The sequence below is a fragment of the Cygnus olor genome, chromosome 6, assembly GCF_009769625.2.
Source record: "Cygnus olor isolate bCygOlo1 chromosome 6, bCygOlo1.pri.v2, whole genome shotgun sequence".
Lineage (NCBI taxonomy): Eukaryota > Metazoa > Chordata > Aves > Anseriformes > Anatidae > Cygnus > Cygnus olor.
Genome location: NC_049174.1, coordinates 34,980,614 through 35,003,261, shown reverse-complemented (window position 1 = coordinate 35,003,261; position 22,648 = coordinate 34,980,614). Strand labels below are relative to the sequence as shown.

At 33.6% G+C, this 22,648-nt stretch overlaps 1 protein-coding gene across 12 annotated transcripts in view; it reads left to right on the top strand.

The window, feature by feature from the left end:
- Positions 1–22,648, top strand: part of LRP1B (LDL receptor related protein 1B) — a 684,970-nt gene that overhangs the window by 569,668 nt on the left and 92,654 nt on the right. For all 12 annotated transcript variants that reach the window (XM_040561328.1, XM_040561327.1, XM_040561326.1 and 9 more), the window contains 6 exons: positions 1,093–1,280; positions 3,280–3,463; positions 5,329–5,414; positions 9,009–9,131; positions 11,101–11,282; positions 12,700–12,899. In XM_040561328.1, the coding sequence (XP_040417262.1) occupies positions 1,093–1,280; positions 3,280–3,463; positions 5,329–5,414; positions 9,009–9,131; positions 11,101–11,282; positions 12,700–12,899 (963 nt within the window). The remainder of the gene's footprint in view (positions 1–1,092; positions 1,281–3,279; positions 3,464–5,328; positions 5,415–9,008; positions 9,132–11,100; positions 11,283–12,699; positions 12,900–22,648) is intronic.

Below are 22,648 nucleotides of genomic sequence, written 5' to 3'. Positions count from 1 at the left end.
TAAGTGCTTGATATTTAAGTATTGTGATTCTGATTTGAAGATGTGGAATGTACCTGAATTGACTTGTTGCCAAGATGTGAGGCTGTAGGTGCGCTCACATTGTAAATCAGGAAGGTACATTTTACCTATATCTATAGAAGTCAGACATAAAATCCCAATCCTTGATAAAACTAGCATTATGTTATAGTCACATCCTAACGTGTGAAAATTAAATGGTGATACCCAAAACAGTAGTATTTATTTGATAGACCTCATGTTATTGCTGAAATTTCAAACCATAGGGAATGCATAGGGAGCTTCTGCTACCAGTCTCTTGACAATTCTACTGAAGATCTTAATGTTATGAACATACACAAGAGTTTTCAGGTAATCTCAAAAACTGCAAATGAATTCTAAAATCTTTCAAAGCCTTGGGATTTGTATGATATAGATGTTAATATGTGAATCTGTAGCTATGTCTAGCATCGTGCCCTGTTTAATGATCTGACCTGTTTCTAATCTAAGTCACTCATTACAGGAGGAAAATTCCCTACACTTATCTTGTATTTCAACTTTACTTCTCCCTTTAATTTTTCCAAATCTAACTTTTGAGTCTAATTACAGAAGTCCTCCTAAAGAAGTACAGACTATTTTAATTAAATGTAGTTCTATATGATAGTAAAAGTTTATCTTCAGTGTTATCAGTGTAATATTTTGTGCTGATTTGTATTACAAATTACAAAATTATTATTTTGTGCTGATTTGTATTACATCAAATACATGATATCTAACATATTTATTAGGCTTCTAATTTGCATTACTTCATTTTCACTTGTTCTTTGTAATCTTCTAAGAGACAGTCAGTCTCTTAAATACACTGACCATTTTCAACCAAGTCTTTCAAAGACGGGAGGTTCCTTTAAGTTTTCCAAACAGCGAAAAAGCAGATACTGAAAAGTAAAAAGGTATTATAATACTACCAATAAGAAATGAACATTCAATTTTTACACAACTGTTTGATCTTACATGCACATATTGCAGCTGATCCATCAGAAAATTAATTCCAAATACTAATAAACTACACAAAGTTGTGTCTTATTTTTTCTTTTCCAGAGCAGTCATGTAACAGCTCTTTTTTCATGTGCAAAAATGGCAAGTGTATTCCTCAAAGTGATGTTTGTGATAACAAAGAAGATTGTAGTGATGGTTCTGATGAGAAAAGCTGCCACATTAATGAATGCCTCAGTAAGAAAGTTAGTGGCTGCTCTCAAGATTGTCAGGATCTTCCCGTTGGATACAAGGTGAATATCTAAAAAATATGGTGTTCGAAAATGCAAATTCTTAATTCTTACCTGTTTCTTAACTGTTGCATGATTATTATAAAACTCCAATGTGTTGCACACACATTGTGATGTGTGGCTTGTATTGAAGTGGTTTACCTACCATAGTGAGAAGATTCAAAATTTTGTTTCCAGTAAGCAAATGATTGCCACGTGTATATATAAATATTAAACAAACAAACAAACAAACAAACAAAAAACATGGTATAAAACATACTTTAAACCTATTGACAAAAGCATACAATTCTTTGTGTGGAGCAAATTATACTGATGTGTACAGAGCACTGAAAAACAGCCTCATTTTCAGTTGTGAAAAAATCAAACGTACAAGTGAATAGCAGGAGAAGAGGCTTTCTCCATTTTTTTTCCTAAGGCAAAGATACTAACATAATTGAACAAAGTACAATTGCCTTAGTTTCAGAATAAAACCTGTAGTTACCTGCATGTGATTTGTGTTGAATTACCTGAATCTACTCTTGCGGCTTGAAACATGTAGAAAAGAATACTTCCTGTGTATTGTGTAAACCCTAATCACTGCACTAACCTGTAAGTAGAAGCTGTGGGTTGTGAGAGACATTTTTTCATGATTTTAACTCTGCAGTATCCCTAACGCACACCCAAACTTTTCATCTTTTTAATAGAATATTGGCTCACTGAGATCTAAACAGAATTTGGCCAATATGGCTTAGGCCCTTAGGTAGTCAAACCCTTGAAACCATGAATCTGAAGGCCATGGAGACTAGGCTAGATGAATCAAAGTAGTAGCAAAGTTGTAGTAGCATGACTGTGTAGAAACCATATGATGGGTCTCCGCAGAGAACAAAATAGAAAATACAAGTAACCTGACATGCAACTGTCTGTTGATGAAAATATGCCCCTATTTCAAAGCCTCTTCATTTCTTGACTATAGTGTTTATATCTAATGACTATAGCTCTTTTAAATTACCAGAGATTAATTCCTTGCAGTTCTGAGGAGTTAGCCCAGTTCTAAATACGTAAGGAAAACTGCAATTTTAAAATTCTGAAGATCTTTCACTTATTGTTTTTTTTTAATCCTTACATACAAGTAAATTTATTTGAAACTGATGTGAAATAACATCATTTGGTCTTTTGTGAAATACAGAAGAGAATCTCAGTTTAAATGGTATGGCATTTCTGCATTTTTACTGACATTTGTAATATTCTGAAATAATAGTTGTCTAATATTTATAATTTGTTTTCCCTAGTATGTTTCAAAAACTCTCCTTTTTGTCCTCACTTCACCTGGCCACCAATTTCTTCTGATATGTATTTGATGTCTTTAGAACTTTTTTCTGATTCAAATCATTTGGTATTAACTTCCTCATCCATTCTCACCTGTTTCTACCCAGTTATGTTTTGCATCACTGATGTTGCATGCAATCAGTTTACTGCAGTGATCATCAGACCCGAGTAAAAATTGGCTTCAGAGTTCTCATTCACATTACTGTATCTGTTACACAGAATGCTGGATGTTATCAATATTCAAGAAAAAAGCATTAAAAACCATCGATCAACCTTACCAAAAAAACCATGTGCATTTGAAAATAAGGAATTCAAAAGGGGGCTATGTGTCATTATTTTCATGTTGTTTTTTTATTATTTTTTCCATATTTTTATGGAAAATTTCTATATTTTATGGATTTTTTCCATATTTTTGAAAAGATGCGTTTTACTTCTGCTTCAGTTAATGTCAAAGGAATAATTACTTATTCTATGGAGATAGCTATTTGGCAGGGAATTATATTTATGATCGATCTCACCATCAGTTGAAAAGAAATGTAGTTATGTGTGCCTGTTAACAGTATGAATAGCAGTGTAGTTAGAATTTTACTTAAAAACCTGAGGCTACATAAAGAAATTTATGATGCTAACACATTCAAAAGATAACAGAGTCAGCGAGTAATTCAAAATGAATGTATTTGTGTTCTTTTTTTCCCAGTGCAAATGCTGGCCTGGATTCCAGCTAAAGGATGATGGCAAAACATGTATAGATATTGATGAATGTTCATCTGGATTTCCCTGTAGCCAGCAATGCATCAATACATATGGAACCTACAAATGCTTGTGTGCAGAAGGGTATGAAATACAGCCTGATAACCCAAATGGCTGTAAATCCCTTTCAGGTATCACAATTTATTATTTATTTATTTTTTTATTCACAGCTGTATCCAAAATAATTTGTGACATTCCTTAACTCCAAGGTCTTTGTTGTTCCCCTTTTAAGCAAGATAAACAGTTACTTCAAAGCACAGTACTTCTTCAACAAACAGTAGGAATGTGATTCAATGTCTGGATGTAATAATAAGTTCTGGTTTTAGTATGTATTGTACTCAAATCATTTTTGGTGAATAGTCCCTCAGACTTCCCAGTATGTTCAATGTGTGTATGGGAAAAGGAGGAACAGGAAAATAGAACAGAAATTGCAAAATCCATTATTCTTGTAGCATATTAAATCCTCAACTCTCATCTGTAATACACAGTACAGTTCAAGATATATAAGAACACTGATTATTTCCTCACACCTCTGTCCATGCCCTTGATGTTATTTTTATGTATTTTAGTCAGTAGGATTCATTAGATCAGTGAAAGGAAGAACAAAATGTTAACAGAAAAGAAACAAAAAACCCATTACTGCTTTATGCTGGATTTTGTTCATAGTGCAGACAATCTTCGGCTTGAGGAGATTCCTGCCTTGCAGAATTTTTGTTTAATTAGTTGGTTGGTGGTTGTTGTTTTATCAAAACCATCTATTTTCTTTCTAAATGATAGGAAGACTGGAATCTCTGTTTGCCTCAAAACTCCTGTCCAGGTGCTTCCAAGAGTAATGAGTGAAAGCACAGGGGAGGGTAGAGATACAGGATCAAATTTTTACTTTATTCCTATCTCACGCCTTGAAAGCCACTCATATATTCAGAACTCATAGAGTGCTCAAATGAGAGGGGGAGCTGAAACACATTGTTGGACAGTTGTATACTGGAGTTGTAATAAATCAGACTTCAAAAGTGATGATGACAAAGCTGTATGAGGTGTGGCAAGGATGGTTGTGCTGAGAGGAGTTACCAACATGCAAACATTGAGCATAATACTGGTCTCTTGCATAAATTGCCTTGAGATCTTTACAACAGAGCAGAGATTGCAGCCTTTCTCCACAACCCACTAACAGTCTTTGCTGAGGATAGTGCCTCAGATCATGAAGAACTGAAGAATGTCTTACAAGTTAACCATATAGGTGAGGTGGGGCAAAGTATTTAGTACAAGAGCAGAGTAGGCTTGACAGCACATTAGATCCCAGAATGTATGAGCATTAGATAAAAATTATAAATACATTTTCTATTATTACTATTTTTTTGTGTATCAATCTCAGTTAGTAGAGTGAAAACAAAGGCAAAAAAAAAAAAAAGCCATTGTGTTTGTCAGTGATGTTTCAAAGTGATGGCATAATCTGAAGGAATATTATTTGATAAAGTAGAAAAATGGGGTAAAAAAGCCAAATTTGGCATCAATTCAGAATTAGAAAGTCAAGATTTATCCAAATAGCTTTTTCTTTATATCTAAAATATGCAGAGTATTGAGGTCTCAAAAAGTTATGCACAAAATGTATTTGGTTTGCAACAGAAAAAAAAATAATAGTCATCTTAGTGATAATTTGAAAGTGAATGTTCAAATTAAAACAAGTGGTATGAAATACATTTCAAATTTAATTGCTGACGTTAAATTATCATAAAATACAGTATGGTTCCCATATTCCGAAGGCAAAAAATTAAATTACATTGAAAGGTATACTAATTGATTGCTTTGTTCATTTTTATACTGCATCATTGATCTTTCTTGGAACATTTGAATGTTTTAAATATTTCTTTCATCCATAACATAGATCAGAGCATGTAACATTTATTTTTCAAACCATCTGTATTTCAGCATTGTATTCCTGATTTTCCATAAATTAACGTAAAAGCTAGTCTAATATATTCTTTCTCCCGGGGTTTAGATGAGGAACCTTTCTTAATTCTGGCTGATCATCATGAAATAAGAAAAATTAGCACTGATGGATCCAACTACACTTTGTTGAAACAGGTATAATCATAGTACCATGCTCTAAGTTTAACTCGATACTTTTATTTTTATTTAAAGTGTGCAACTGACAGAAATATCATTCTACAATTGGCATTGTATGCACCACAGAACAACTGCAGTACCTTCACAGTTTTGATAATATTTTAAATTTACTACCTGAGTATTGAGATGATTAAGGCTCAGGCAGTTGTTTTGTCAGTCATTCTGATGTATGAAAATTTATGTTATTTGTGATCCTCTTCCACTGCAATATGTTTTGAACAATTTTTATATTTTATTTTTTTAAAAAATACATATATATTTGGCCATGTATTATATGGGCTAATTACTGTCAGAATCCAAATCTATTTTTTTTAATTTAGACAAACTCTATTCCAATATTTGCAGCATTACAGTGCATGAACACGCATCTTTTGCTAAATCTCATTTTTTGTGTAATTATTCTAAATTATTATGACAGGGAACAACAAAACAAAGCAAAACAAGTCTTTGGAAAAACTACAAAAATAGAAAGTTGCCCAGTAAGTACAGAGCTATCATTTTAGCAGTTTCTGCTCTGCTTCTATGCTTCACCTAAGTGTAGTTACTTACCACAGATTAGAGTTCCAAATCAGTTATGCCAGTCAATAGCATCAGGTTTTTTGTGACTTCTTGTGTCAGTAAGCTTTGCATCTTAATGTCACAAGAAAGGTGTTTAGGTCTTCACAACAGTAATTACAAAATTAACCATCTTGCATTAAACATTTTAATTTATTGAAGCATAGGAAACATTTTGTTAAAGCCTGTTCTTCTGAAATCCTTCTGACTGCCTCTCATTTACATCTCACTGCCTTTCCTCTTTTGCTGGTATATCTATTACTAGAAGCCTGTGAAAAGAGGGGAGCAACAGTAAAATTTCTTTATGCTTGGTGCTGACAGATTGGCGCAGAGCTTTATTAGTCTTGAATTTAATGGACTCCTTTTCACTACATTAGGGACAATGTAGCTCCAGCCATTGAAGACAATCTATGGTTTCTGAATCACATCAATTCATTAGTCTAATATATATCTCAACTTTTGAAGCTACTGGCCTTTGATCCTATAAATATTGCATTTTTGAAAACATCCAGATTTGAAAGCAAAAGAGGAAGCTATACCAGCAGAACAGGTGAGCTGTCTTCCTCATGAGGACATCTTTTTGTCCTTGTAATGGTACGATGGATCAGCTCTAACCCTTTCTTAGACATCTGCCAGATGAAGGCAAATACCAGAACTGCTCTGGCAAAGGAGCAAAACCTCCCTTCTCTGTGTATTTGATCTGTGCTTTGTCATTCTAACAATTGTTCATATAAACTCAGAGTAGAGGAGATGAAAGCAGGAGTTCATTCAGTCTTCTCTGAGTTGTTACATGCCAGCTTTTTCCTTTTTTTTTTTTTTCTTTTCAAATGTACATAAAAAGTTCAACTGTTCAAAATACATCTCATCTGTATTCTTTGCCTTCCATTTCATCACTCGTAGTCATTAAAACCTGTAGGGTTTCCATAGCCAAAGTAGGTAGAATCTTCCTTCTCCTTTTTAGTGATTTTAACTGTATTTTTTTTTTTTATTGATGCACCAAGGGGACCACAACTTATGGATACAGGTTGCTTCATGTAACAGAGACAAATAAAAACACAGGTTTGAGATGCGAGGTTAAAGCAGCTGATGCCATTTAAAAGTTTTACCATTCCTTCTTAAAGCAGGGTAGAAGAGAAAAGAAAAAGAATAATGCTAGGAGGACTTCAAAGTGATATGCAGAGCAGGAAGAGATATTGTCTGGACAGAGAACTCTGTTGCAAATATACAGAAACAATTTTACATGCAGCTAATGTTCTGATAAATATTGGAACTAAACTCACCCAAAACAAAACACTTGAAACAAAAGATTTGAAGGCATTCAAATTCTTTTATCAGCCTGCATACTTAAGAAATTTACTCAGTGTTTTAAAATATGTAGGTATAGAGCTTTTCACAAATTGCTGATGTTGATTTCCAGAATGTTATACATTTTGATAGTCTTTTGATTTATCTTTGGTCTCCTTTGTTAAGAATTTGGTGTGCAGCTTTATCTTTAGGTGCATGTTTGCTAGTAATAATAAAAGAGACAGATTTTTTTTTCTTTTGTAGCACAATTGCAAGTGTCAGAATTGCAGCTGGTTTTACTAAAATTATGTGTGCATGGATATGTGATTTTTGAAACACTGCGTCATTTCAGGCTTTACTGATGGTTTGCGCTGCCTGATCACTCCTTTCCTCTAAGTTTTGCTCAAAAGATAGATCTACCTTACTACACTGTAGTTTGCAGATAAGCCACATAATATGTTCAGGGCAATTAAATATTGTTGTTCTTAGTTGTTTATTTTAAAGTTGTCAGTTCCAGAGCATTCCCTCTACAAGTATGAATTTCATTAACAAGGGAGATTGTCAACATACCTTAGAGTAAAAGGTCATTGGGCTGATAATAGAATTGATGAAATGATCTTATAGTTTTAAAAGTGTAAACTGCATCTGTTCTTTTTACTACTGCTGTTCCATCATTGATTGATAACAACATCTCTGTATAATATTAAGAATAACCATGAATTCACTACAAGTAGAATGTAAAGCACGTTATGGGACAAGGCTTTCCAGTTCTCAGATAAGGAAATGAGGGCCATCATTTGAATGCAAAACCTTTGTTTCCTATCTTCTATTTGGGATGAAAAGCCATTATTACATGACTACTGTTTCCAACCTATAGGATTACCTCATCTCCACTCTTTCTTTTGTTATATTGGTAATTATATTATTAAAAATATTAGTAATGGGAGCCATTGGAGACTTCCAGATGCCTGCTGGATCTCTCACTTTCACACTTTATATATATATATACTAGCTATATATGTGTGTGTGTGCGCATCTGAGAATTGAAAACCTTATTCAAGAATTAAAATTTATGCTTTTTTGAACATCAGTCTTTAATTCCTGATTCAGTTATATAAATAGTAAAAACTAACCACTAAAGATAGTAAATGTTATGCTATTTCTGAGTTTGTTATAAAATGAATATCTTTACATTTTCCAGAGAGCTGACAAGATAGGATAGTATTTTACTTCCATTCCTTTGTGAGATGGCATTATAACACTTACATTTGGTGAAAATTGTTGCAAGATTGGTTTTTGTTTGTTTGTTTGTTTTTCCCTCTAGTTTGTTAGAGTAATGCCAAAGGTAGTAATTAACAAAAAGATTGAGCAAAAGATAAATACATTTACTGATAAAGTTAATTTCAATATCAGAAATGAAGAATATCACACCTTCATTTAGTTTCAAGTCATCTGAATTTTTGAAGTGCAATAGTTATTTGTCACCATACTTATTACTGTTATAATTTTTGTCTTTTTCTGTTTATTTAAAACTAAAGTACCTCAAAAAAGGTACTCAAAAATAATAGTTAGTAAAGTGAAGCATTTTGATGACTGTTATATGCAGTATATTTTGCATTCTGAATGCTATCAAATATTTTATATTCAAACTTATTTGAATAAGTTGGCTTGATTTTTATACTATTATTATTTTTGTTTTTTTTCCTTTTTTAGGGGCTAAATAATGTGATTGCAATAGACTTTGACTATAGAGAAGAGTTCATCTATTGGATTGATTCCAGCAGACCAAATGGCAGTAGGATAAACAGAATGTGTTTGAATGGAAGTGACATCAAGGTAATTGTAGATTAATAAAGTTACTATTAGAATGTATTATTTTTTTTTGAGTAATTTGGAAAGTTCTCCTTTATGGTTGTAAGCCAAATTTAGAAGTTTGTGTATATGCGTACGCATACATGGCATGATCTAGCAAGTCATAGTAAAATTGAATTGCATTTGGATCTTGTCTAAAATAGAGTTAAGGGCTAAGAGGATTGTATTTATGAGCTAAATTCTGTATGACTTAACTGACAGTTGACTGAATTGTTAGTGCAGTGGGATTTACAGAAAGCCAAAGAAAAAACAAGTCTAAGTAGGTAAGCTGTGTAAGTATACTTAAGTACTGAAGTTATGGAAAATGCTGTAGTCAGCTGGTCTGTAGACTTTAAATGTCACACTGGTCATTTCTGTGACTGGAATAAGTTTAAAGTGACCCTTCAAAAGAAAAGTCATCAGAAAAGAGACTAATTACTTTGGTCGATGCTTCTAGATAGTGTAAGCCACAATATAAGTTTGCAGAGCTGTCCGTTTGTACATGAAATGTCCCATGTTGCATTGCATAGCTTTGATGCAGTCGCACATTTATAAAACAGTGAAGCTGGTAATGCTAAGGAATTAGGAAATAAAATATTCTATTCATGTGAAAAAAATGTTGCACAACTTGATCTAATTTTAGAAAGATTTTATAAGGTGGTAAATAACGTAATAACCTGAAAGGATGTTTTTACATATTCATAACTATAAAATTAGGGTAAAGTATCTCACAGTATCTCTTATCTTGAATGATTTTCAATGTCTTCATATGGTAAATTAAATTAAAATCACATATTCAGTAATACATTATAATGTTTACGTGTAAAGTTTATACTTGAGTGCATATGCTTTTAGTGGTGAAGATGACGATAAATTAGAATGTTCACTATGGTAATAAATCCATTATTAGTACTTAAGAAATCTTAAATATTTTCCAGTGTTGCTCCCTGTGATTTTTAATCTTTTTTTTTACTTAAGTTCTAGCTACAGAGACCTAATTAGGAGTAGAATTTTGAAGCTTAGATGAAGTTGGACTCTCATTTTGAGATGATTGGGAATATTCAAATATAGCCTGAGACAATACTTAACGTGAAGTATTCCCAGACAGACTAGATTGAGTCATACTGTCAGGATGAGATTTGTAGTCATGTATGTCTAGAGATATTTGTTCAAGTCTCAGAATTATTCAGGTCATCAGAAATTTTGAGAATAACACATCCCAAGTCAGTGAAGCATAGTCTATCCATTATGGTACTAAATTGCTTCTATCCCTTAGTTTATTCCTCAGTAAGGTAGTCTTTTTGAAATAGAACTAATTCTTAGAAAGTTCCTCTTCCTTCTACGAAATGAACATTGACAATAAGAGCACAGCATTTACTTTCCAACCAGGTAAGCTTTTTCTTTTTGCCTGAGGTATGTGCCCTCATGGTATCTGTCATGATGTATGACACTAGTGTGATATTAAAATGAAATATACGCCAATGTAGTGTGAGAAGAAGTGGTGAGCTAACAAGTAGACGTATTTTAGGGTGTGTTACCAAGAAAGAAGCTTCATCTCAGTTCTATGAAAAACAGAGTAGTAAAGGGGAAAAAAAGTATGTATTTTTTACTAAGACAAAAGGAAAATTACAAACTTAAGATGAAAAATAAAAGATACAAAATTGTTAAAATTTAGCGCATAATGTAAAGAAGTTGGAAATTTGGTGTTTACTACATCAGGCTATTCTCCATTCTCACTGACTATAAGAAATGGTGTCACATTGTTTTTGCTTTCAAAGGTGTCATTACTTCAGAAGTGTCATTGTTTAACAAGGAGTAATACCTGTTTTTCTCACATTTTATTTCTCTGTATCATATATCCAACCTCTCAGTATTCAGATATATTTAATTCTTTAATTTTTATTCCTTCTCACAGAATTTAGATGGGTAATTTTTGTAATTTTTGCTTTTCTAGGTAGTCCACAATACTGCTGTTCCCAATGCACTGGCTGTTGATTGGATTGGGAAAAATCTATATTGGTCTGATACTGAAAAGAGAATTATTGAAGTGTCTAAACTCAATGGCTTATACCCTACTGTCCTTGTGAGCAAAAGGGTGAAGTTTCCTAGAGATCTGTCCTTGGATCCTCAAGCTGGGTATGAAGAAACAGTTCTGCAGTGATTAATATTTGATCTTAATTTTATATTTTTTTATAAAATCAGAATAGAAGCACTAATTATTTTTTTATTATTTGACTTTTAGCTATACTGGATATCAGTAGTCTAAAACGCATTAACGACAATTATTATATCATCATATTTATTTGTTAATGAATGAATGGGATACTGAATAACAAAAGGTTCATATTGTATGAGAGACAAATCTTACAGCTTGTTTCATTTATTCACTGAAGTGAACTGTTTTGTTGTCACTCTTTTCTGTGTTCGCTAGATTGCAAATAAGTTGGGTTATTCAGCTATAATTTATTGGAAGACATTCTTTGATAGGCCTTGCATGTGAATTGAAGAATTAAAATGTTTGATCCCTCTTAACTGGAAGATAGCTTTTGCCTATTTTTGCATTATAAAATTAGGGTTTTGATTTTAACAAAAGCCTAATAACTGGATTGATTCAGTATTAGGAGACAGCAGTTAAGGCTTTTTGGGGGAGGGAGGAAGATTAGAGAGAAGACTCGTAGTCCACATATAACTTTAGAAAAAAAGCCTTTTAATATATAATAAACTTCACTTACTGCTAAGGGGGTCTTAAAAATTTTAAATGGTCAATAGGCTTGAAAGATTTATTGCAACAACAATGATGAGAAGTGAGAATTGCCTAGTTAATTTAAATAATTTGTTAAAAGGTGAATGTAGTTGCTAATTTCAGTAATTAGTAATTTCGCTTGGCATAATTTATTTATTAATCTGTGCTGGCATGCTGATTGAAGTTTTGAGTATCACCACTTTTTTTGCTTTCTTGACTGGTATGAGAGCTATAGGGACAGGAGACATTTTTCTTAACAGTTACAGAGACAGTTTTGGGTCTCTTCTCCCAAGCAATAAGCAATAGGACAAGAGGAAATGGCATCAAGTTGTGCCAGGGAAGGTCTAGGTTGGATATTAGGAAAAAAATCTTCACTGAAAGGGTTGTGAAGCATAGGAAAAGGCTGTCCAGGGAAGTAGTTGAGTCACCATCCCTGGAGGTAGCCAAAAGATGTGTAGATGAGGTACTTAGGAACATGGTCAAGTGGTAGACTTGGCAGTGCTGGGTTAACAGTTGATGGTGATGGTCAACTAAGACTTGATGATGTTAGAGGTCTTTTCCAACCTAAATGATTCTATAATATAATATAATTGTAAAATATTATAATATTTTACATAAAACTGTTGTTCAGAAAATTAACCTAGTTCTATGAATTAAAAAATAATTTTAAAAAAAGCTACCTGGAAAGTGGAAACATCATGGAATGACTAACGACTACCAATATATTTTTGATGTCAACTAAATTAATTATGTATATTTTTTTTTTTGCTATGTTTTCATCACCAAGCAGCTGTTGTATTTTGTTTTTAGATACTTGTACTGGATTGATTGCTGTGAGTATCCTCACATTGGCCGTGTTGGTATGGATGGCTCCAGTCAAACAGTTGTCATAGAAACACAGATATCTAGACCTACGGCTCTTACAATAGATTATGTCAACCACAGACTGTATTGGGCTGATGAAAATCATATCGAGTTTTCTGACATGGATGGATCTCATAGACATAAAGGTTGGTCAAACAGCTAATTACTTTTTTTTTTTTGGTAATTTTAAAATTGAAACGTTTTGTATATTACTTAGAATCATGTAAAAACTGTACTTTAAAACATTTTTGCAACTTTATTTTGATGCACTTTTTCCTTTTTATCAACATTTTAAAAGCTGCTTTTCATATTCCTTTTCTGTTGTGAATATGAATCATTTTTAAACATGCATTCCACATTTTAAACTTGCCCATGGAAAAAATGTCAAATGAAAACAAACTCCAGGAACAGACTCAGCAATCAAAGGCTGCCCTGTCAATTCTGTGCTGTAGTATATACTTGACCAAGTTATAAAGCCAGAGAAACTTGGCTATTAAAAGTGGAAGGAATATGTCCTGTGTGCCATGTGTTACAATGTGGCTAGAAGCAGCCTGAGAAAGTCTGGAAAGCCCATTAGTCTGCTCAGCATGAGTCAGTAAGCAGACTAGTATTTCAAATGTAATTTGGGGCTTTCTTGGTAGATGGATAAAATAATAACTTTTGAAATACTTATGTAATTAACTAATTTTTATCCCTGTGTTCTGCTTCTCACCTAACAGATAATTAGAAAGCTAGTCTTTTATCTATAAAGTGTTTTAAAAAAAACTTTACACTGTGATGAGTACTTCTCATTTTCCGAATGGTATAATTATGGTATAATCTTAAACTTTAATTGAAATATATGAAATTGTTTTTGTTTTTTTTTTGTTTTTTTTTTTTTTTTTCTGCTAAGATGAAACCCTGTTACTTGAGCTTCCTTCCACAAGCTTTACCCAAACTTCAGAACTGCTGTTATCCTGGTAAAACTTGTGTGTTTGGGCTTTTGGGGGCTTTTATCTCATACTGAGTGCCTCTAGGATTTCTCTGAACCAGAGCTCATGAAATGAGTACTTTATTTCCAGATTGGAGCTTTGTTCTGAAAGGGAAAATAGAAAAATTGTTTTCTAGCTCTTGTGTTCAAGAATAATAATTTATAAATAGATAATGAACAGTTTTTGAAATGCTGAACTGGGGAGACTACAGCAATAGCTATGAGAGCTGTAAACATTCCCATTAATCTCAGAATTAACTTCCATGTTTTTTGTAGTGAGCACAGGACAGTTTAATGGTCCTAACCTGCTCAGCCAAGCAATAGTTGCTCTGACATATCCCGTCTGCAGGCTGAATTCCTGCTGACAGTCTATTTTTCTGACAGGTTAAGAAAGGCTCCATACTCTTCTTCACGTTATTCCACATTCTGCTATCCTCCTATTTAGTTTTCATACAATCATCCTCTTACTTCTCTTTCTGGATCTTTCAAGGGAAAGAAGGAAATGGTGGAAATGTTTCTTTCTTAGTCCACACCTAAATGCAGTGGACAAATCTTTTTCAGTTTTCTCTTTCAGTCTGAATGTTTTAGATTTTTTTCCGTCTCAGAAAATGTCCTCATACCAGTACAGTTGAGAAGATACCTGCAAAATTCCAGTTTCACTGTCTTTGGCATCCTTTGCCTTGGTCTCCAGCCTATAGGTTTCTGTTGCTTGAGTGGGTGGAATCACCTTCAACTGCTTTTATACTCACAGAGTTGCTCACTCCCCCAGAAGATAACATGAATCTGGAGAAGCAATTTGTCACAAAGCCATAGCTGGTAGCAGTACAGAGCAGCTTCCCTGCTAACAACACTGCCGCCAGTTTTAGACAGCTGAATGCATTCATAACTTCTTAAGGAGCATGTCTGACTCCATAAGTATTACAGTGAAAGTGTTAGGAATCAAGCATTACTGGACATTCTGTAGGCTGTTAGGACTGTAAGTTTTACTATGATGATTTTGGAATGAAAATTCATAAAAGTTTGGTAGCAATTAAATGTCTGAGGCAAACTCCATAAGTGGTTGTGACTTTATGTAAACCTGTTACAATACTTTTAAGGACATGGTTCTTACAGATGACATGTAAGAGATTCAAGCGAGAAGAAACTTTTGCTTTGAGAGGAAGATCCTGAAGTATTTAAATTATGTGAGAGGAAGATTTTCTCGTTAGCTAATACTGTTTGTCACTTTCTGTTATCAGGTGCTTCTCACAAAATACAATTATCAAACCAAGTTGTACAAAAGTTTCTGTGTATTTAACAAAGAAGTGATAGAATCCTTGGCATCTGAAGTAGATCAAACATGCCTGTATATGTTCTAAAAGGTGCTTTGAGAATTTTGTAGAGCTACTTCATAATGATCAATTTGTATTTAATCAGAATATTTTTCCTGCTTCTCTTAGAACAAACTTCCAAAACAATTTTTCATGTCTTCATGTTTCAGCACAAGACAAGAAACATTTCTGGAAAATAACATTTAACCATTGCAAATGAATTGCCTTAATAAGGGAAACCTGGGGAAGTTCAGCGGTTGGGGTTTAGAGGAAACAAAACTTAGTGATCACTTCTAGCATTTTGATACAAGAAACTGCAATCTCTGTCAATGAGCACTTAAATAAGAAAGATCTGTTTCATAGCTTGTGATAACTGTATTTCTTGAAGATGTATTGTTCACATGGATTTCATGGTCTATTTTTCCTCTGTCATTCTGAGACACTTTTTATTGTCAAAGTTAACTAATGGATGCTTGAGCTTACTCTGTCCTTTGTATTTTCATATGTAGAAGAAGGATAAAGGCACAGATGGAGAGCATAAAATACATACTCATGCAGCAGATAAAGTCTAAATGGGAATCATGTGAGCAATGCAATCTGAAGTGCTAGCTGTTGTGAGTTAAGTAGCGTAAGCTAAGTATTTTTTCACCTGTTTCTCTGACCTTTGAGGATAGAGCTAGTTTGCTCTGAGTTTTTTTCTGAAAATATGTTTTTTGAATCTTAAATGACTTGGTATGGAAAGTGTCAGAAAATGACAGAGAGACTTCACAATATCCACCAAATAAGTCTCATGTTAGAATGGATAGATCTGAATATATATCATAAAGAGATATTTTTTGTATGAGATAGAACACAGAAAACTGCAAAGTCTGTGCTAGAAACTTACAGAAATTGAGCAATTTGGGGCTAATTTTTGACACCGTGTCTGTTAAACTAACAACCTTTTTTGCATGCAACTGCAGTTTTTGTGTATTTTGGAAATGTAGATCATAATGGTAACACTTTTTACAACAAGTATTTTTATTTCTTTCTTAAGCGTCTTAAAGATTTTTCGGGAAAAGAGAATATCTGCTGCTTTCCTCTTGTAAAATTCCTCAGCATTTCAACAGAAAAGGGGGCTTTTATAACTGTCAAGAGTCCTAGTAAGAACTTTGAAAACATGCTAACTAGGCCAGAAATCTTACCCTACTTGGGAGCTCTTCTTGGCGCTAGGGGCAGCAATGACCTTGCTTATCTATTTGAAGTTTAATGTGTGATTATGAAAACTGTCTTTAGAGCTTAGCCAATTTAGCACGGCAGCATTCACAAATGTTATGCACAGTAAATGATTAAGCAAGCATTGAGGCACTAATCTGGCTAAGCACTAAGCTGGTTTACTTCTGTGAGCTTTAAAAAAATAAATAAAAAAATAAGAATTTGTCAGACTTAACAGCTGCTTTTGGTTCCCATTGCCCAGAGGATACACAAGCTTTGCAGTTCCCTAGCTATCAGATTGCCTCACACAAGCAATCCTTCCTCCTATCCTTCAGAGTACCTACCATTTTCCCATTTCACTCTTTGACGATGAGAATTTGAAAATACAAAAGTGGAATCTGATAGTCCAGTTTAGGAAGTACAGAAACTCCTCTGGGCTAAGATTGGAATTTAACTGTGCCAAATTCTTTGATATTTTACACTCTAAAAACAAAAGTTTTTAGAGCACTTCATTGCTTCATCTTACAGGGGCATGGACATGAAGCAATGAAAATGTGCTAAGCCTTTAAATGAACTGTGTATTTGGAAATTACTTTGTTAGCTGTAATATAGTTATCAGACAGAAACTTTTCTATATTATCTTAAATTGAAAAATCCTTGACTTCAAAATTGGTTTCTACCTGAGCCTGAGTGTTTACAAACTTTAAAATTGTTCTAAATATGTGCAAGTTTTACAGTATTAAGTAAAAAGCTTTTGGGGATGCTAACCCTTTTTTTTTTTCTTTTTTTTTTTATTTTTTATTTTTAGCATCTGTAATTTCAATAATTACTAATTTCGGGGTCTTTGTAGATAGAAATAGAACATTTGTGTCTAAGTTTAAACTCTGCCACCTGAGTATTATAGCAGAGTAAATCCATTTGTTTATGGAGTTGTCCTAACAGATTATAGAAATTAATTCCTTTCAGATTTAAACTGCAGTTTAAATAGATGAAAAATTAGAAAAGTGTGGAAAGAAAATTTTTAACAGCAGACAAACTGTAGTTCTGATATTGGAAAAGTTTTCTTCCAGCTTTTGTGGCACCTATGGAATTGTTTGTTATAAGCACATCTGGTGCTAGCTGCATCTGTTATTAGCACAAACTCATAATAATTGCTTGACCTCTACTATTAGGTTCTAGAGTCATAGTTTTCATAATTGTTCAGATAAAAATCTCCAATTCATATGTCTTCCTAAATCTCAGTATTTTATTTTATTGTGTTCTATCTCTTTCAAAGGATAATATTCAGGAAAAATATACAGGTTCTCCTACATTAAAGTCACTTCACACATATTACTCTAAGGTTCCAGTCTCTGATTTATGGAGCCCACGTTATGAAGATTGCCAATGGGTTGGTTTCTATATCTTCTGTTGTTCCTGTGATAATATGCCAACATTTCATTAGATTATAAGCCTCTGAAAATATTTTTTCTACATACTCATTAAAATCTTAATGGACATTTACTGGTGAAGTCAGTGAAGTTTCCATATGTGCTGGACATACTGCATCACAAATTTTAAGGGATTGGCATTAATTTCCATGCAGTTATCACTGTCAGAAAGCAACTAGAACAGAGAACATAAAACTCAGTTTTTCTTATGTCACGGTGTCTCTCCTTGTTGATATCAAAGCAATCAAAAAGGGGAGGCAGCCATCTGTTCTCAATGAAGAAAGGTGAAGAATGTTGAATAGCTCATTTACATGTGGTAGAAGATAAATGAGATAAACAAAAGGGGCTTAGCAGTTTATGTACTCAAAGTTAGAAGATGGCAGGGGAGAATCTGGGCAGGAGCATGGGGGAAGCAAAGGTGATGGAAGGAACAGCTTGAGAGGCAGAGTGGGGATGAATATTGAAACTGCAGCAAAATTTGAGTTTCAATTTTTCTCTTTTCAATGCAGAGAATTCATTATTTCTGTATAAGATCAAACCCTTGTAGAGAAGAGCAGCAGAAGGCCTGTTAGAAAAGGAAGGGATTGCAAGGGAATCACCCATCTGTAATACGGAGCAAGGCTGTGGTAGGAAAAAGAATCAAAAACAAATTTAATTTGCAGTTTTCCTCCCAAATGACTTAGAGTGGTGATTTCGCATTCTGTGTTTTTTTGTCCCTCATAGTTGTTAAAGAAGTTGTGCATAACAGAGTGTATTACTTTTGTACTGATGGGCTGGCAAGTAGATGTCTTGATTAAATGTTTTAAAATAGGTGATGCAGGGAAGGTGGAGGTATTTACCTGTTATGACTCTGACCTAGTTTTACTCTGATTATGCAGAAAGTAGTCCATCTTCACAGTGCTTGCTAAAGAAAGGAGGTCAATTAGTCTTGCTCTCCTGTTTACAAGTATAGTTCACTCCGTAATGTATGCTCTGAGACTTGTAATTAGTATTGCAACATGTAAATAATGCATGCCATTTATGAAGAGGTAGAACAGTAATGTAACTGAACTTCTCTGGAAGTAAAAGACTGAAAAAAGACAGTGCGTGTTTCTTCAACTACATACGTTTATGATAAATCAATAGTTGTCACTGCCTAAGATTTTGGAAAACTCGGAATGCTGATGTCCCCAGAGGCAAAGAACAAACATGAGGGACTATTTTACTGTTGCATCAAAAAATATGACATAAAAATTATATCACATTTTATTGTCATTCACAGTTGATACAAACTGTAGATTTTATAACCTATTTATTAGGTGTCAACAGTTCTGATGTTCCATTATTTATAATATATCAAACAATGAAGGAATGAAGCAAAGTAATATTCGGCTGTGGAATCATAGGATGGTTTGGTTTGGAAGGGACCTTAAGGATCATCTAGTTCCAACCCCCCTGGCTTGGGATATGATAGAACTATGATAGTACTATTCCTCAAGCAGTGAAAGAAATCAGAATCAACTGCCATTAAATATCTGCTTTTTTGTGCCTTTTTTTTTTTAATAAAATCTTTCCTCAGTCTTTACAGATGTACCAACTTAAAGAAAATACATTGCTTTTTACGATCAGCTTGGAATAAAATTTATATGATATAATTCCATCCATTGATACTGTATTTACTTTGTATGTATTTTATATATATATATATTTATTTACATTTGTTTGTACTATTTTATTTAACATGTTGACATATGTTAAATAAAATAGTCCTTTCGTTGCTTCCCTGTGTTTGTTTGTTTTTTTTTTATTATTATTACTAGTATTTATTTTTGTAACTTCTCCAAGCTTCATAGTCACAAAACTTAGGTCTTTTAGAGCCATAAATGATGCAAGGTCCTGACTTTGATCAAGTTTCTATTGAACATCACTTCATGAAATCTTGACTTTAACAGAGAAGCCCATTAAAATTATGAAGTTACTCAAGGGTTAAAAAATTCTCAGACCAAATGAGTTGTTTATAGTAGTGTCTCATTATTTCCTTTAGATCAGTATTTGGCTAGGACGACTTCCTGCTCAGCAGTCAAAATCATCATGCCATCACTCCTTTCACGGCTTTAGGGTTCAGTGTGTATATGCTTGGCCACATTGTTCCCATGGAATGGTCCTGCTATCCTGTACGCCTCCTACGTGCAGGTGTAGCTGAGCTCACGAGTGAACTCGTGGGTCCGTCTATGTACAGAATTATTTCTAAGTTCCTTCATTAAAATATATGAGCTCGGCTCTATACTCAGTTGGAAAAGCAGTCTTCTCAAAGAGAAAGCTTCCACGATAAGTGGCTGATATGAATGTGTACTCATTTAGCAGCATTGATGAAAAGAAGGCGCTTTGTTTTGCGGGGGCTTCAGTTTCTCACCCTACATGTCAAATATTTAAACTGAACTACTCTCAAGAGACTCACATTGCTTCATTGTTGATTGGATGCAGCATCCATTCTTATTTCATGATTAGTTGTTCTGGAGAATGTAGAGGTCAGAAATAGCAGCAGCAAAATACAACCCTAACATGAGAGTGATTAAGCCCCTGACAGTTTCATCTTTTGACCTATGTGCAAAATCCAGTTTTTAGAAACAGATACACTGCGACACTGCGTCATGTTTCTTTTAAAGAACATAAATAGATTATATAATACCTGCTACATTGTATTGTCTATTCTGGTTTTGATTTTAAGATATTTTATGGAAGACAAGTTTCTAAACGTGGTGCTTACAGAATTATCTTTCGAAAAAGGTCAAGGAAAAATCTACTTGCATCAGTCAGTTGTTTTCTGAAATGCAGTGCTCTAACTGTAGTAGTTAGCATCTTACACTACACATTTTACTTAGCTTCCCTATTAATAAGGCATGATAAGAGAATTGAAACAGTATGTTATTCTCCTGAATATTTTTTAGATCATGAATATGAATTTTCATCTGGATTCTGATGTATGCATAATCCATTGAAGCTAAGATGAATTGTGTACTCGGATTTCTGAATGGATTGTGTGTCATTATGACAACCCACAGATATACATAGAAAGGAAAGTAAGCATCTGCTCATATATCTGTACTCAGGACATGATGTTTATTTATAATTATTGGATGGCCAAAGAGAGGATGAATGCTACAGGTATTTTTCATTACTGGGGAGTATTACAGAAGACTAAATCAATATAATTGTCTCAAGTAAATCCTCTTTATGTGTGTTAAAGCTTTTACATGTCCATTTGTTCTGATTTTAATCCTAACTGTGATCAGAATAAGAGAATACAGAAGAAGGCAACATCACTTTTTTTTTTTTTTTAATTTAGGCTGGAGTGGTATCTTTGACATCTTTAATTTGATGTCAAAAGTAACAGAAAGGGTCATAATTTATTTGAAAAGATATTTTCAGAACTCAAATAAAAGTAAGATAAATGGCTTTGTGAATAGCTTCAGGGTTTTACAGTCCAGAGTTTTACAAGTACCAGCTTCTCTTTCTGCAGTTCCTTCCAGCTTCTTCCGTCAGTCTGGTCTGCATTTCTCATTAGAAACTATCCTTTAAGATCAGCGGGGAATTTTCTGCAGTTTTGCAGATGAACCTAAGTTTCCTGCTTGTCTTTTATTTTTTTTGCAGTGACACAACCATATGACTCAGAGGCTATAAGAAAACTTTCAATAGCAAATGCTATTGAATAAATAAATATTGAGTAAATAAATATTGAATAAAAACATACGTAAAATTTGAAAAATGCTGAGTATATTGTACCTAAGTCATATAAAGATGGCACAATGGATTGTGCCCAGATGTACTCAAAATCCCATGGTAAATATAATACCACAGTAATAACACAGTTGAATGACTTAAATTTAATGAATTAACTACATGAGCGGAGTGGCCACAGAGCGGTCCAGTTCTTCAGGGATCTGCTGAAATACTGTGTAGTGATTCAAACCAAAAGATGTTTCTTCCATATAGCATGTGGGTACACAGATTTTGATTAACTCATATTTCAGAATTGTAATTTCCTTATTCCAACTGACATGAATGTGTAAATTCTATGCTTCCTTAATTAATTACAGTAATCTGTCTGTAAGAGTAGGATATGGTAATTAGTATTCCCAATTAATAATTATGCTAAGGCATTTTATAGATCATTCACTTTTTTATTTAAAATTAGTGATGCATACCTTTTCTGGAACAGTATTAAGCTGAACTCAGCATTATTAAAGGTGTGTGCAAAGCTTGAAGAATCTCTCAAGAAGATTCAAGGAAAATCTTAAGTGAAAAAATCTTATGTTAAGTGAAAGAACATTAGAAAAATAGTAATGACTAGCATTTGACTGCTTAGTCTCTGTTGTGCCTAGATGTAGGGTTATGTAGGTCACTCCAATGTTTTCAGTACTGGAGATTCTCCCACACACTGTACTAAATCTAGGGTGAGGCTGTGTATTGTTGTCTAGCCTTCAGTTTATTTTCCCCACAGAGTGAATTACTTAATTCACACCAGAGCAGAGTCAGGGTAAAATTAATGTGCAAGTAGCTGATACAATTAGATAATAATGCTTATGGGTTTTCCAGTGGACAGACAAACCCTACTGTACCTCTTGGAGTTTTCCTGAGTCTTGGATGTTTTTCTTGCAATATATTTTGATCAGTCCATTGGTTACGAAATGTCACACTGAGGAAAATAACCAGTATGATGGAAATACCTGTGCTTATAGTTTCTATATTCTTCCTTTCTTTTACTTGTCTTGTTACTTTGGTGGTAAAGCTGAAAATAATGGTTCTTCAAGAATTCTTTCCTTCATTGCTAAGACAAATGGGATAGCAACAATCAACATGGAGAGTGAATCACTTCCATTTTGTAGACACCCTTTTCACAATGTGATTTTTACAAATAAGGGAAATAATAAGAGCTTTTCTTGGGGACACTGTACTATATAGAGAACCATGCCAAAGCTGTGTATGTAATACGTGCCAAAATTGTGATATTT